At 44.5% G+C, this 15,818-nt stretch overlaps 1 protein-coding gene across 8 annotated transcripts in view; it reads right to left on the reverse strand.

Annotated features, from left to right (window-relative positions):
* Positions 1-15,818, reverse strand: part of BNC1 (basonuclin 1) — a 100,049-nt gene that overhangs the window by 37,633 nt on the left and 46,598 nt on the right. Inside the window, exon 1 of one of the 8 annotated variants that reach the window (XM_033920587.1) lies at positions 1,232-1,497. The exons of the other annotated variants lie outside the window; for them this stretch is intronic. Within the exon in view, the coding sequence (XP_033776478.1) occupies positions 1,232-1,240 (9 nt within the window). The 5' untranslated portion in view covers positions 1,241-1,497. Of the gene's footprint in view, positions 1-1,231; positions 1,498-15,818 lie in introns of those variants that run through there. 8 annotated transcript variants of the gene reach the window in all.

The raw sequence follows: 15,818 nt of genomic DNA on the forward strand, positions 1-15,818 counted from the left end.
GCCGACAAATCCTTATATGCTTATCCAAACTGGGACAATATCGTTCAGGCATAGCACTCACTGGAAGCAAGTGACCCCCTCCCCCCAAAAACTCCAACAGCTATGCACTGAAGAGGTATCATGAAGCTAAGCTGACTATACTTATAGATGTCAGGACACCAAGAAAATACCACATGTCTCGATATCATGAATCGGATATCCGATTCCTCCTACTACCCCCCCCCAAACCCCCACCTGACACTGTCTGTGGCAGGAGGGATACCCAATTCCTCCTGCCACCATCCCTGAAACCCCCTCCCCTTGGTCCCCCAGCAGGAGGGATGCCCAATCCCTCTTGCCAGCTGGCCCCCTCAAATCCATGCCCCCCCCAATCTACGACTACCCCCAGACTCAAACCCTCACCCTGTCACCCCCCCAACCCAAGGTAAACAAGCATCTTATGGAGCCAAGCAGCTACTCCAAGAGAAACCTTATCTAAATATTAATTTAAACGCCTAAGATGTGCAAGAAAAAAAACCTGCCTTATGTTAAATAGACTGGATACGTACCCTAGAGCCCTTTATGCTTAAAAAGAGCAGAAAAAGTGAAAACGACCGCTTCAAGCAAAGTAACATTACGGCTATTTTAAACATTGCTTTGATACTTCACACAAACATCAGGCGCCCCAAAGAGATCAGCTAGCAATTGATCAGCCCTTCGTAGTAAACTGAACGTGTGGGTAGTATGTAATAGAATTAGAAACGATTTTCCGCACTCACGCGTGAACTCACACACGCTTGCAGAAAGAACCAAAGGGTGGGTTCAGGAGAAATGGAGAAAACATAACCAACCACCAGCCTCTTGACGAATAATAAAAAATGGAAGGCATACAAAAGTTTACACTTTAACGAATAGGTTCACTGTTGACAACTAAAAAGGATATTTTATACCTGATGGACTCGCTTTCTTTAACTCACAAATCACAAGCTCCGTTGCTATTTCTATAGATTCTGGAAAGTTAATGACTGTTCTAAGTGGGGAAAAGGTGCGACAGCAAGGTTAACATTCTGGCTTTTTCTCCCACAATAGAAAATCCGCACAGTGCTTTTGTATTTCAGGTGTACAAACCTGAAAGCAGTTCTTGAAGGCTGGACAAAGCAAAAATGGTTTGTTGGCATTAGATCAGCAAAAGGAGTTTGTTTTCACAAAAAAATTCCTCATCTTGCTTTAAAGAAATAAGCACCTTTCTTACCTCAGCCATTCTTACACATCAGACGTTGCCAGAAATATACACAGTTCAAAGCAGTATCCCATTCTCTACAGAAAGGCGTGAAACACTCCTGTCTGCACCCGGACAGGACCGGAGCCGTCGCACGCCTCTGAATCTGGGCACCTCCAGGTCTGATGTGCACTCGGGCTGTGCACCGGGGAGTGGAAGGAGATCCTCCCACTTGCTTGCACTGAGTCGCGTTTGCCTCTCCTGCTGCAAGCTCTCACCTCGGTGCCCCGGCGTGGTGTGTTCCAGCATGCCCTGCAAGTCACAGGGCAGTCCCCCTCACAGCTGGCTTGCAGAGGGCATGACACTCATCTTTCACAGAGATTTGATCAAAAGGAAGAGCAGAGGCTTGAGGCACTCCTGGTGCAGTCAGAGGAGATTCTAAGTCTGTTCTGGCATCCTAAGTAATGCATTAAATCAATGAAGCTGACCTACGGCCTTCTACATTTTTCCCAGCTCTCTAAACACAGAATTATCGGTACATGGTGGTACCGTGAGGTGGATCTAAGTTCTAAACAGCTTCTTGTTAGCACCTAATCTATATTTCTTTTCCAAAGTCAAAACAGCAAAAGTTTACCAGTTGATAAGAATGAATATTTGAATTGAAGGAAGAGTCGAGTCAAAAATGTATTAGCATCATAGAAATTTAAGATGCCTTACCCTTCTTGGGAGTCAAAATTCAAAGCTTGGATCACTGGTATTGCAATTTTCACAAATAAGCCTAAATCAAATTTGACTTAAGAGAGAGAAAGAAAACACACTTGGGGGGGGGGGGGGGGAGAGAATTCTGTGTAGGATACTGATTTCTGCAGCCACCTAAGAAGCAGCTCAGAATCGCACACCAGCGTCCTATACAGAATCGCGTCTGCCCTAAGGGACAGACGCCTAACCCTGCCTAACCACTGTCCATGTCTTAGGCGCCAGTTCGAGAATCACGTTGCTGCTGAGCTGATTGTGGCAAGGGATTCTCCCTGCTATGATCAACTGAACAGCAGCGGCAGCGACCACCCTGACACTGTCCGCAGCAGGAGGGATATCCGATTCCTCCTGCCACCACCCCCAATCCCCCACCTGACACTGTCTGTGGCAGGAGGGATACCCAATTCCTCCTGCCACCATCCCTGAAACCCCCTCCCCTTGGTCCCCCAGCAGGAGGGATGCCCAATCCCTCCTGCCGGAACTCCTGAAACCCCAACCGTGATATGCAGGTGAGATGCCCACTCTCTCTTGCCAGCAGGCCCCCTCAAACCCATGCCACTTTCAATCTACGACTACCCCCAGACTCAAACCCTCACCCCGTCACCCCCAACCCCCTGTACCTTTTGTAGTATGGCAGGCCGGAGGGATGCCTACTTCCTCTGACTGCCAGGCCCACCTCTTCACAATAACAGGCCTTCCCCTTCCTGGTGCATTCTGGCATGCACTGGGAGTGGCCTAAGACTCTGATTGGCCAGATACCAAAAACCATGCCCATGGCCTTTGCTATCTTGTTAATTGATATCTTAGGCCCCTCCCTGGTGCATCCCAGGATGCACTGGAAAGGGGAAGGCCTGCCACTGCAAAGAGGGCTAGAGGATGTAGGCATCCCTCCGGCCTACTATACTATAAAAGGTATGGGCGGGGGGGATGGGGGTGCCATGGTTTGGTCTGGGGGGTTGTAGATTGGGGGCCATGGGCATTCCTCCTGCTGGGGACAGTCGGGTGGGGGTTCAGGGGTGGCAGCAGGAGGAATTGGGCATCTGTTCTGCTGGGGACAGTGTCAGGTGGGGGGCTTGGGGTGGCAACTTGAGGAACTGGGCATGCCTCCTACTGGGGACAGTGCTGGGTGGGGGGTTCAAGGCTGGCGGCAGGAAGAAGTGGGCATCCATCCTGCCACAGACAGTGTCGGGGGCTGTTTTGGGGGGGTGGCAGGAGGGAGTGGGCATCCCTTCTGCTGGCCAACTTATGGTGGGGTTCGGGGGTTCCCTGCCACAGCCCTGCAGTAACAATCGGCTCAGCAGTCACGGTCTATTTGAAATGTAGGCCAGCATTTTAATGGCCTACATTTCAGACATCTGTCACAGCTCTAGGGAAATGCCTAGGGCCACTTAAACTGCATCGGCTTTGGCGCTCTCTGCAACATCACTTCTGGGACCCGTGCCTAGGAAGTGACGTCAGAGAGAGCGCCGAAGCCGATGCGAGCAGCAAGATGGTGGCTGCTTGCCCTGAAGTTAAAAAGGTACAGGGAAAGGGGCGAGCGAGGGCCACCACCACCCCAGATGCTGCTTACCCTCTCTACGCCACTGACTATGACAATAGATTCCAATACAGTATTTGTTTTATGACAGCAATATCTTGATTTTGCTGTAAAATGTATTGTGCAATTTGCTTATCTGAGTTCTTTGCAGAGTGTTTGCCTTCTGTTCTCCTATCAATTGGGCTTGTTAGCAAGGTCAAAGTTTTATCACAATGGGCCTAATTCTATAAACCTGTAGGTGCCTAGGAAAATGTCAAGCAAAGTTGAGCGCCATTTATAGAATCACGCCTAGCTATAACATAAGCTCTGGAATATTAGGCCAGGGTTTTCATGGCCTAAAATATCAGCGCCTAACTCATTCCATGCACATACTCTACCCCTTACCACATCTACTTTTCAGGTAGGCATCCGCTTGACACCAAAACACCACTATGCATCAATAAACTTAGTTACCCTATTCAGTCTACCATGAAGATACTAGGTGTAACCCTGGATCAATGCCTAACCATGAAAGACCAGGTGGACTCCTTAATCAGAAAGGGTTTTTCCACTCTCTGGAAACTTAGATCCATTAAATCACATTTTCATACGTCAGCATTCAGAATCCTGGTACAATCCCTCGTACTAAGTCAACTTGAATACCGTAACATCGCCTATTTAGCAATTTCCCAAAAGAATATGCGACGTTTACAATTGATGCAAAATGCAGCGGTCAGACTAATCTTTGGGCTAAAGAAATTTGATCACGTGACATCTTACTACCAACAGTTGCACTGGCTACCGATGGAAGCACACATAAAGTTCAAGTTCGCCTGCCTCTGCTTTAAAGTACTATACGAACTAGCCCCTAAATACATAACTGACCTTTTCTCCTTCTCAGCCAACAGACACAAGAGAAGCTCACATTCGAACTTCGTGTCCCCCCCCCCAGTTAGAGGATGTAAACTGAAAAAACACCATGATCATCTTCTCTCACATCAGGCAGCATTATGGGTTAGAGATCTAGAACAATTGCTTTCGCCCACTACTTATGAGGAATTCAGGAAGAGCCTAAAAACACATCTGTTCCTGAAGTATCTAGACAGCTGACCTGTACATCTCCTTCTCCTCAATAACGGTTCTCTTGACCTATTAACCACTATCTTTCACCTCTTTTAAGTTCAATCAATTTGTATCCTTCTTTGAATCTTTTGTAAACCGCATAGAACTTCACGGTACTGCGGTATATAAACTGTTATTATTATTACCTAAAAATTTTATTAAATTGTTTTTTATGGCACTGTTCAATTAGCAGCGCCGACTGAACAAATTAAATAATTATTAGATTCCTAGATCGGCTGGCTGCACCAATCTAGGCGCTGAGCTGTAGGCGTCTTTTATAGAATTAGGGATAATGTGATGAATTCAGGGGAAAATCCTTTTCACATCATAAAGCTACAGAAACACTGCTTTTTTCCTCTGTGGGCAAACCATACCCCAAAACTCTTATGAAGAAGCCCCCCCCTGCCCCGCTGTGGAGAAGGTTTTAATGATGGACACTTTTTATACCCCTAATTGTCTTGATGACTGAAAGACTACATACAACACACATATCAACCACACTTATTAGAAGAACTGTAATAGATGCAACCAACTCTAAGCTCTGGATAAGCATTAAAATTCAATCAGTGTCATGTCACTGGTCAGAATGGCTAACATATTATCAAAGAGAAAAGGCCAATAGGTCTTCCATTTATGAAATGCAAGCTCTGGGCACAATCCTACTACCCCCTCCCCCTCTCCACAAATAACTGATAAGCAACATGCTGTGATCACACACCCAATCCTTCTAATTTCAAGCTTGTTCTCTTCCTTAGTTTCCCTCTTCTGTTATGTTGGCATTCTTTTCTTATTTCCTATATGTTTTTATTTACTGTAAACCGCTTTGTTATCCTTGGAGGAAAGGCAGTATATCAAATAAAAATAACTATAAACCAATGTGTTGCCTCTCATTCATAAAATCTAAGCATCATCAGTGCACTATACTCGCTGCTGAATATTGGGGGAGGGAGCAAGGAGATTATGGATGACCATCATTGTTGCTCAATAAACCATAACCCCATGTATAAACACCAAATAACCTCATTGGCTTGCTGCACTCAATCAACCAAAAAAAAATGGGACTGAACAATGGATCTCAAGTGAAGATCCAGGAGATTCTTCTTTGTTGAACTACTTTGTTTTCGGTTGCTGCACTTGGTACCACTCATGCTAATGCTTTTCTGTGAAACTTGACTCTTTTCAGTAAAGATTTAGGATAACCACTACTGCCTGTTCATGGTCAAACAAATAGTATTGTTGAAAAGTACATATTGTGGCTGGCATGTCTCCTATGAGCCTAATCAGGAAGAGTTTGTCTTAAGACACAATCCCTAACAGCCACCTAAGATGCCCAAATACGAGAGGGAAAAAGCAGAGAGAGTCAGTTCCCAAGGTAAGAAGATTCTGTTTTCCCTGGGATGAGGATTGGGATTGAACCATTGATATTAAGAATCCCTTTAGAACAGGGTTAGGTAATGGTAGAGTTACCAGATTTGTTCAAGAAAAAAAAAAAAAGAGGACACGTGGCCCCACCCCATTCCACTCCAGCCTGCCCCCACAAAAACCTCATCTCTTCTCCTCTCTCAAGTCTGGGTTGCATCATCATGTTGCATCTGTGCATGCTCGGAGATCCTCCAGATGCTGCTCCAAGTTCGGGGCCTTCCAAAACCTAAACTGCCAGGTTTTGAAAATCCATTTGGACAGTCTTCTTAAAAGAGAACATGTCTGGATTTTCCTGGATGTCTGGTAACCCTAGGTAATGGGAGATGATCATTAGAGGTAGGGTAGCCTTTAGACCAATGGTATGGTTACCAGATATCTGGGGAAACCTGGACATTTCTTCTTTTTTAGAGGACTGTTCAGGTGCCCAGATGAATTTTCAAAACCTGATAGTTTGTCTGAGTTTTAGAAAGCCTGATTTCAGGGCAGCATCTGGGGGGGGGCCTCTGAGCATGCGCAAATCCAACATGATGATGCCACATGCATACACATGATGTCATTGTGTTGCATTTGCACAAGCTCGGAGACCCTCCTGATGCGGCCCTGAACTCAGGAAGTTGACGAAGGTTTGTGTGGGAGCATGACAGGGGGGCGGAACGGGGACAGCACACGGCATGACTGGTATTGAATGGGGTGGGGCCACATGTCCTCTTTTTTTACTTTAAAAAATCTGGTAACCCCAACAATAGGGAAAAGCAGACAACTCAGCAGTTCCACCAAATCCCCTGAAAAAGGGTATGTGGCTAATTAATTTTTCTGGGATGACCAGCAATATGTGGTAGAGCCTAGAAGGGGATAGAGGTAGCCATCCATGGATCCAATAGCTTTGCTGCCTAGCCAGCTTCCTGCACTACCAGAGGAAATGCAGGTAGACCAATGAAAGGAGGTGCCCTGGAACTTAGAAGATGACCCAGGATGGAATATACTGATGCAGGTGGCTACACTATGCTTTTTTTCTGTGATTGGTAAAAACAGGAGCAATATATCATCTGGAGAAGAGAAATAAAATGATATAAGTTGGAAGAAGTAACCCCTTTTGCCCTGAAAGGGCAGGTCCAGCTCAACTCTTCTAGAGTAACTTTTTCTATGGGAGAGGATATACAGAAATTTATTCACAAAAGTTAAAACCCAGGAGATAGCCCTGCTCAGAGAAAAGGTACTGTTTTCTTTTTTTTGGAAGAGTTTGGAAAAGGGCTGAGTTTTAAGCTACCTGAGCCTTTTAAGCTGAAGATTAATGTTTCTTTTGAAGTGAGTTGTAGACTTATGAACTGAGGAAGTGTACAAATGTCACGTGCTGGGTTTAGAACCCCAACAAAACAGGTACTTATCCTGGAACAGCCAGGACAGACTTTAATTCACTTGAGTGAATCTCTTCATAAAAGCAGTTAATAAATCTCAATAAATAAAGAGAGTGAATTGTTTCTACCTGTTGGTTGCAAACATATGGCAGAAGAGTTACATAAAAAAAGAGATATAATTGAAATGCACCCAGAATTGCTGGACTTTAGGTTATTTTGAGACTTTATTCCTTTAGGGCTATATTTTATGTACGATACCTAAAAAATTAGTGCCTACAAGGATAGCGCTTAATGCAATTCTATAAAAGTTAAGTGCAGTGTATAGAATCACGCTTAGCAGCCAGAACCATTCCTCATGGTTATTTATTATTTACCTGATGGTTATAGCAGTAGCGGATGGGTTATAGCCGAACCTCTTCAACTAATAGCCTATCTTTCAATCAAAGGAAAAATTCAGAAAGACTGGAAAGTGGCGAATGTTAAGCCGATCTTCAAGAAAGGTTCGAGGGGAGATCCGAGAAACTACAGACCAGTAAGTCTGACTTCGGTACCGGGAAAGATGGTAGAGGCGCTGATAAAAGACCGCATCATCGATCACCTTGACGGAGGACCAGCTAGTACGGCTTCAGCCAAGGAAGATCTTGCTTGACAAACTTACTGCATTTCTTTGAGAGAGTAAATAGGCAGATAGACAAGGGCAACCCAGTCAATATCGTATATCTAGATTTTCAGAAGGCGTTCGACAAGGTCCCGTATGAACGTCTAATTTAAAAAATTCGGGAGCTATGGAATCGAGGGTGATATACTCACGTGTATCAAAAACTGGTTGGTGGATAGGAAACAGAGAGTGAGGGTAAATGGACAATACTAGGACTGGAAAAGTGTCACGAGAGGAATGCTGCAGGGTTCGGTGCTCGGGCCTGTGCTTTTCAACATATTTATAAACAACTTAGAAATTGGCACGACGAGTGAGGTGATTAAATCTGCAGACGATGCAAAGTTATTCAGAGTAGTGAGGACACAGAAGGATTGCGAAGACCTACAATGAGACATAAACACACTCAAGGAATGGGCTGCGAAATGGCAAATGAGGTTTAACGTGGATAAGTGCAAGGTGATGCATGTTGGTAACAAAAATCATATGCATGAATACAGGATGTCCGGTGCTATACTCGGAGAGAGCCCCTAGGAAAGAGACTTGGGAGTACTTGTAGACAAGTCAATGAAACCGTCCGTGCAATGCGTGGCGGCATAAAAAGCAAACAGAATGCTAGGAATGATTAAGGGTATCACGAACAGATCTGAAAAGGTTATCATGCCGTTATACTGGGCCACAGTACACTCCTATCTGGAATACTGGGTCCAACACTGGTCGCTGTACATGAATAAGGACATAGTACTACTCGAAACGGTCCAGAGAAAAGCAACAAAAATGGTTAAGGAACTGGAGGAGTTGCCGTACAATGAGAGGCCAGAGAAACTGGGCCTCTTCTCCCTTGAAAAGAGGAGACTGAGAGGGGACATAATCGAAACATTTAAGATACTGAAGGGAAATTGACTTAGTAGCGAAAGAGAGATTGTTCACCCTCTCCAAGGTGAAGAGAATGAGAGGGCACTCGCTTAAGTTAGAAGGGAATACAAACGTAAGGAAATTCTTCTTCACCCAGAGAGTGATAGAAATCTGGAATGCTCTTCCAGAGGCTGTTATAGAGGAAAGCACCCTTCAGGGATTCAAGAAAAGGTTAGACAAGTTCCTACTGGAACAGAACATACGCAGGTAAGCATAGGCTCAAATAGGGCACTGGTCTTTGACTTAAGGGCTGCCGTGTGAGCGGACTGCTGGGCACGAGGACCGCTTGTCTGACCCAGCAGAGGCAAATCTTATGTCAGAGCCAAGATTCCGATGTTGCAAACTCATGTTCCACTGCAGCTATGACTTCTTTTATCTCCATTCAGTAGAGAATTGCTCGGTCAGAGCACCTTTCTGTAACCTGGGCATGACAGGTACCAGGTCTAAATACAGATGTCCATCGGAACAGTTAGGGGGTGAAGAACCTTTGAGCACAAAAGAGGAGTGAGACTTGGGTGTGATAATATGTGATGATCTTAAGATGGCCAAACAGGTTGAAAAGGTGATGGTGAAAGCTAGAAGGATGCTTGGGAGCACAGGGGTCAGTAGGAAAAAGGAGGTATTGATGCCCCTGTATAAGAATCTGGTGAGACTTCAAAAAGATATAAACAGGATGGAGTTGGTCCAGTGGGACCAGACACGTGAATAGGCTAGAAGAGAATTAAAACACAATATCAAAGAAACATGTACTATTCAATGTCTTGGGGCCATAGTGTCCAACCTAAGTCCATAATTGCTCCAGCCTGGATAATGGAACATTCCTGTTTGAACCATGTGTCTGATCAAGTTTCAAGTTTTTTTTCAAGTTTTATTAGGATTTTATATACCGCCTTTCAAGGTTATCTAAGCGGTTTACAATCAGGTACTCAAGCATTTTCCCTATCTGTCCCGGTGGGCTCACAAGCTATCTAACATACCTGGGGCTATGGGGGATTAAGTGACTTGCCCAGGGTCACAAGGAGCAAAACAAAATGCTTAAACAGCCTCAAAAGAATGATTAAAAGGTCAGACAGTACTGAACTACAGAGACCTCAATGTTCAAGGTTCAAAGACAGCTTCGGTATTCAATTATCACAATTTGCATTGTCTTTAATCTTGCAAAATGTACAACATGACACAAGGGCATATTAGGCAGATAATATATTACACTTTGTTAAGAACCACAGGTCACAATGCATCATCATCTTTGAAGAATGCACAAATCTTTTTACAGAAAGCACCCAAGGGCAACAGAACAATCTCCATACAGGAAATGGCCTCTAACCTGCTTCTTCTTTCTGATAGTAACATTGTCTTTGTGGTAGGTAGTGCTACTGAAATAAAACTACCATATTTTTTGCTCCATAAGATGCACTTTTTTTCTACCCAAAAGTGGGTGGAATTGTCGGTGTGTTTTATGCAGCGAGGATACAAATTTTTACGACCCCCTGTACCTTTTTACCCCCCCTCACCCATTGTACCTTTTTAAATGTCCCTTATAGCCTGGTGGTCCAATGGTGTATCATTCGGCAGGAGCGAGCTTTTCACGCTCCTGCCTGGGACCACGCCGCTTTTTGAATGGTTTCCATCAGTTCTCTACCAAACTTTATTGCCACACTATTATCATGAAAATTCTTCCCAACAGTAAACACTCAAACAGTGATTCGTTTTATGGGAGTTCAGAATCCACCATTTCACACGAAATTGGTAGCTGTGGTACTCTTCATAATTCCCTTCACAGTTCAAATAGTCATTACTTTAATTATTCATTTTGAACTTATTAAATTCATTAAAGTAAATTTAACGAAATGACTTATCTTTTCATCCTTATAGGTTCCCCTTCCCGACACGTTTCGTCAATCTTTGTCAAGGTGGTGGGAACAAAGGACAAGCATAAACTTATGGTTCATAGACAGTGGAGCGCAAGACGTCAGCATGCTGACAATCCAGCGCCGACAATTTGGTGCAAGACAGAAGCGCGCGGTGGAAAAAGTAATTTTTAAAGAGCTCCGACGGGGGGTTTGGAGTGGCAACCCCCCACTTTATTGGTTAGTGTTCGCGCTGCTGTTGGAGGGGGGTTGGACACCTCCATTATAGCGAAAACGGAACTTTTTCTGATTTTTTTCGGGAAAAGTTCCGTTTTCTCTATGATGTGGGGAGTTTCAGCCCCCACACCCCCATGCGCTTCTGTCTTCCGCCGAATTGTCGGCGCACTGGCGTCTGGCGCGCGATGATCCCGCACACGGCACTTCTATACACAAATGCCTTTCACACATACAACCTACCCACTCAATGATATTAATGTCTTGGAAGAAATATTTTTCTTGAAAAATAACTATTTTTTTCCCTGAAGAAACTGCCCTGCTCTTCCCCTTTCGGTGCTTGTGTTGTGTGGGGAGGATGGGGAACCCTGGAATGGTTGCCAGGGTTGGGTGCAGAGCCTGGCAGGGAGTGAAGGGGGCTGGGTGCAGAGCCTGGTATATATTAGTACACAATTTGGTTCAGAATGTTTTTTTTTTCTTGTTTTCCTCTAAATCTAGGGTTCATCTTATGGTCAGGTGCGTCTTATAGTGCAAAAAATAGGTTAATTTCTTGTTTTATGATCATTTTGCTGTAGTTTATTTCTTTCCTGCAGGCCACCCTCCGACATTCCGGCAACATTCTACATGCGCCTCAGGATTTCTTCAATGGTGCCGACGGGGACCCCACCGGTTCGCAGCGAGGCAGCAGCGACGCTCCGGCCACGTTGCTTCGGCATTACAGGTAGAGGAAGAGCTCACTCCTCACTACCAATTGAAAATCCAACGATTAAGCAAGCAAAATCTCTGGGCGTCCTACTCAGCGAAACAAGCTCGCGGCCATCTTGGATCTCCAGAGTGTGTTGGAGCATCCACTTGTTGTTTCATTGTCCCTTGATACTCAACTTTTGGAAGTCTATTTGGGGTAAAATTAATAGGATATTGGAGGCTTCTATTCCACTGTCATACGACATTGTTTTATTTGGGACTTTACTGCAACCTAAGAGTCCAGTTGATACAAACAAAAACAGACTTATTATTATGGCGGGGGTAGCTATGCAGTTGGAAGAAATGGGATAGATTGAACTTCAACTTTTGGTGGGAAACTATGTCAATATTACAGATTTGAAAGAATGAATTCAGAACAATTGGGACATAATAAAAAATTTAAGGAAACATGGGATCCATTAGCGGAATTTGTTAAAACTGATTCCTAATTGATTTTTTACACACATCCAGGGAGGGTGGGAGGGAGGGGGGAATGTATTTTGTATTATTATCTGTTGGGATATAAGTGCTGTTTAATTGATTGTATATTCTTTGCACTTTGTATTTAATTTGAAAACTAATAAAGAATAATAAAAAAATAAATCTTATTTTAACAAAAGATTTACCAGATTTTATTTGCATAATGGTTAACTACAAAATTAAACTACACAAAGCACACTGACAGCAGATGTAAATTCTCAAAATTGACATAATTCAAAAATCCTTCCCCCCTACCTTTGTTGTCTCCCTCCCTCCATGCTATGCCTTACCTTCTGGCCTGCTCCCGCCTGGCCATTTTATGCCGCCCCCGGTATTATCTTCAGGCCGGCTCCCTCTTCCTCACTGATGCAGTGCACAAAGCTGCGGGCAGCGGCTTCTTGCGCGTCCCGTGCCTCATCTGGAAGCCTTCCCTCTGACGTTGCAACGTCAGAGAGAAGACTTGCGGTTCAGGCGAAGGATGCGCTTAGGAGCCACTGCCCATGGCTTTGTGCACTGAATCAGTGAGGAAGAGGGAGCTGGCTTGAAGATAACGCCGCATCGATCGCACCGTGGACCGGCTGTTTTGGGCCTAATACACATGCTGGCCCTGTGGACCGGCAGGAAATTTCTGTGGACCGGTGGTTGAAGAACACTGATCTAATATACCTGGGGAAATGGGGGGACCAAGTGACTTACCCAGGGTCACAAGCAGTAGTGTGGGTTTGAACTCCCAACCTCAGGGTGAGGAAGGTATAGCTCTAACTCTGTGCCACACTCTCAGACATTGTATGGTAGAAGAAAGAATGGCAAACATTATTATTATTTTTTTTTTTCTAGAATTGGCGCTGCTTAGTCAGACCAGTGGTCCATCCTGCCCAACAGTACACTCACGCTGCGGCCCCTAGGTCAAAGACCAGTGCTCTAAACGAGTCCAGCCTTCTTCTGTCTCCATACTATAGTGTAAATACATTTTCCGATCTTCAGCTACAATCAGAAAACCCAGATAAAATGGAGAATTTGGGGGGGGGGGGTTTGCTGTAACAACCCCTCCCCTAAAAATGGTTCTGCCTGGGTCACTTTGATGTCACCTGACAGCGACCATTGCTGCTGGATGGCATCATTGGAGCAGTCTGCCGTCCGTGTCCCTTCATGGCAGTAATATTTTATGGGGGGAGGGGAGGCGGAGGGGGTGAGGCACTCAAGGACCCAAGTGCTGGGATTCTCTGCAAAGTGGTAATAGCTTACTTCTTTGCTCCCATCACTCAACCTGCCTTTAAGCTTTCTGCTGTCGAACACTGCATGGGAGTTATCGCGAGAGCAGCTACGTCCTGTGAGTTACCTCAAATACCCTGTTCTCATTCTGTTCTCTCCTCCCCTCCCCCCTCAGAAGTTTAATATTTACAGGGCACCACAACTTAGTGGAACATTTTCAATGAAAACTGAAGCCCTAGAATGGAAGTGGAATCGCTTCAGTACCTTGTAACTGCAAACAGGCTACTTTGTCAACTTCTGACTCCAGCCTAAAAACTCTGCTTTCTACAAGGAGACAGCTTTGCTGTTGTTGTTCCCCAGAGGTGCGGCATTTAATCCACAAATTACAAAACAAGTTCATACAGGCAAGTTGTGTCTGTCACCAGGAGTTTAGTAATTAAGAACAACAAAAAAATCTAACACTAACGCTTTATAAAAATACCAGTAAAGCAAATTTCAGTCGAGAGAGAGAGAGAGAAATATGCTTGGTGATCCCTTCTGGGGTATCCAATTAAAGCAGCCTATAAGGCAATAGCTCTCTCTAAACACTGGAGCAGCATTCCTAACAGCCAGTCTCTCATATCAGACTAACGATTCAAAGAAGCAAACGAGAATTCGGGACACATTAAAATGATGACAGGCTAGTAAGCACAGCCCTGATATCAGACTGCAACTATACTACATCTAAACTAAACTAAACTACACCTTAGGTTTGTATACCGCATCATCTCTACATTCGCAGAGCTCGACACGGTTAACAAGAATTAGGGTGGAAAGGAACTCCAGTGGAGGGAAAGATGAAGGGGAAATTTAGAGGACTAGAATAAACAGAGAGGTTTACATTTATTTTCCGAGCCCCAAACATTTCATGAAGAGTTTCTCCATTCATTTTGGAGCAGAAAAAAAATGATTTGCTATATATATATATATGAAAACCTTAGTTTATTGTTGTGTATAGCAGTGGCTTTTCAAACCTGTCCTGGGTCTTGGAAGACACCAGCTATTTGTGATTTCAGGATATCATAGAAACATGGCGGCAGATAAAGGCCAAATTGCCCATCTAGTCTGCCCATCTGCAATAACCATTACCTCTTTCTCTCTCCGAGAGATCCCACATGCCTATCCCAGGCCCTCTTGAATTCAGACACGGCCTATGTCTCCACCACCTCTTCTGGGAGACTATTCCACGCATCTAGCACCCTTTCTATGAAAAAGTATTTCCTCAGATTCCTCCAGAGCCTGTCACCTCTTAACTTCATCCTATGCCCTCTCACTGCAGAGTTTCCTTTCAAATGAAAGAGACTCGACTCGTGCACATTTATATTACGTAGGTATTTAAACATCTCTATCACATCTCCCCTCTCCCGCCTTTCCTCCAAAGTATACAGATTGAGATCTTTAAGTCTGTCCCCATACGCCTTATCACGAAGACCACACACCATTTTAGTAGCCTTCCATCCTTTTTTTTTTTAAATCAATAAATGTTTATTAAAAGTTTTGTAGTGTGAAAATATACAAACCAGAATATAAATGTCAGGGACAACAAATGTGAGGTAAGCACCTAATAAACACACCAATACACAGAATGCTCCTCCATCAGTACAAATATCAAAAATAGCTCCCAACAGTAGTAACAAGCCCCCAACATTTATCAGTAACCAGAACTCCACATTACCCCCCCCCCACCCCTCCAGCATCAGCACCCTTCAGTAGGGACCCCCTGTTGTTTCTTCAGGTACGTCCCCCTCAAGCACAATCCCCCCCCCCCAGAAAGAAGCTCAATGTAAAGATTCGATTTTTTCTAATATTCGTATCCAAGTCCGGGTGTAAGTGTAAAAGTACCCATGACGTTTTGCAATAGACAGTTCCATTTGAGAAATAAACTGAAGTTTTAAAGTCCAATCCAAATGAGTAGGTGCCAGGCCCTGTTTCCAATGAGCTGCAATCAAGCATTTAGCGGCCGCCAAACCCCAGCGCCGGAGCTTGGTTTGCCAGGAATATGGACTAACATTGTAAAGGCCTAATAAACATCCCTGAGGAGAAAAAGGCAATAAAATCTGTAACAAGTGTGATAAACATTCCACTACTTTCCTCCAAAAGGGCTTCAAAACTGGACAGTCCCACCATATATGCAAAAAGGTCCCCTTATCCAGCCCACATCTCCAACACAATGCAGAAACAGTGGGAAACATGCGCTGGAGACGGGCAGGCGTATAGTACCAGCGGAGGACTACTTTATAGGCATTTTCCTTAATAAGTGCACAAGAGGAGGCCTTGCCCACTTCCAGGTGAATTCTAGACCACTCCACATCAGAAAAAGTAC

The sequence above is a fragment of the Geotrypetes seraphini genome, chromosome 14, assembly GCF_902459505.1.
Source record: "Geotrypetes seraphini chromosome 14, aGeoSer1.1, whole genome shotgun sequence".
NCBI lineage: Eukaryota > Metazoa > Chordata > Amphibia > Gymnophiona > Dermophiidae > Geotrypetes > Geotrypetes seraphini.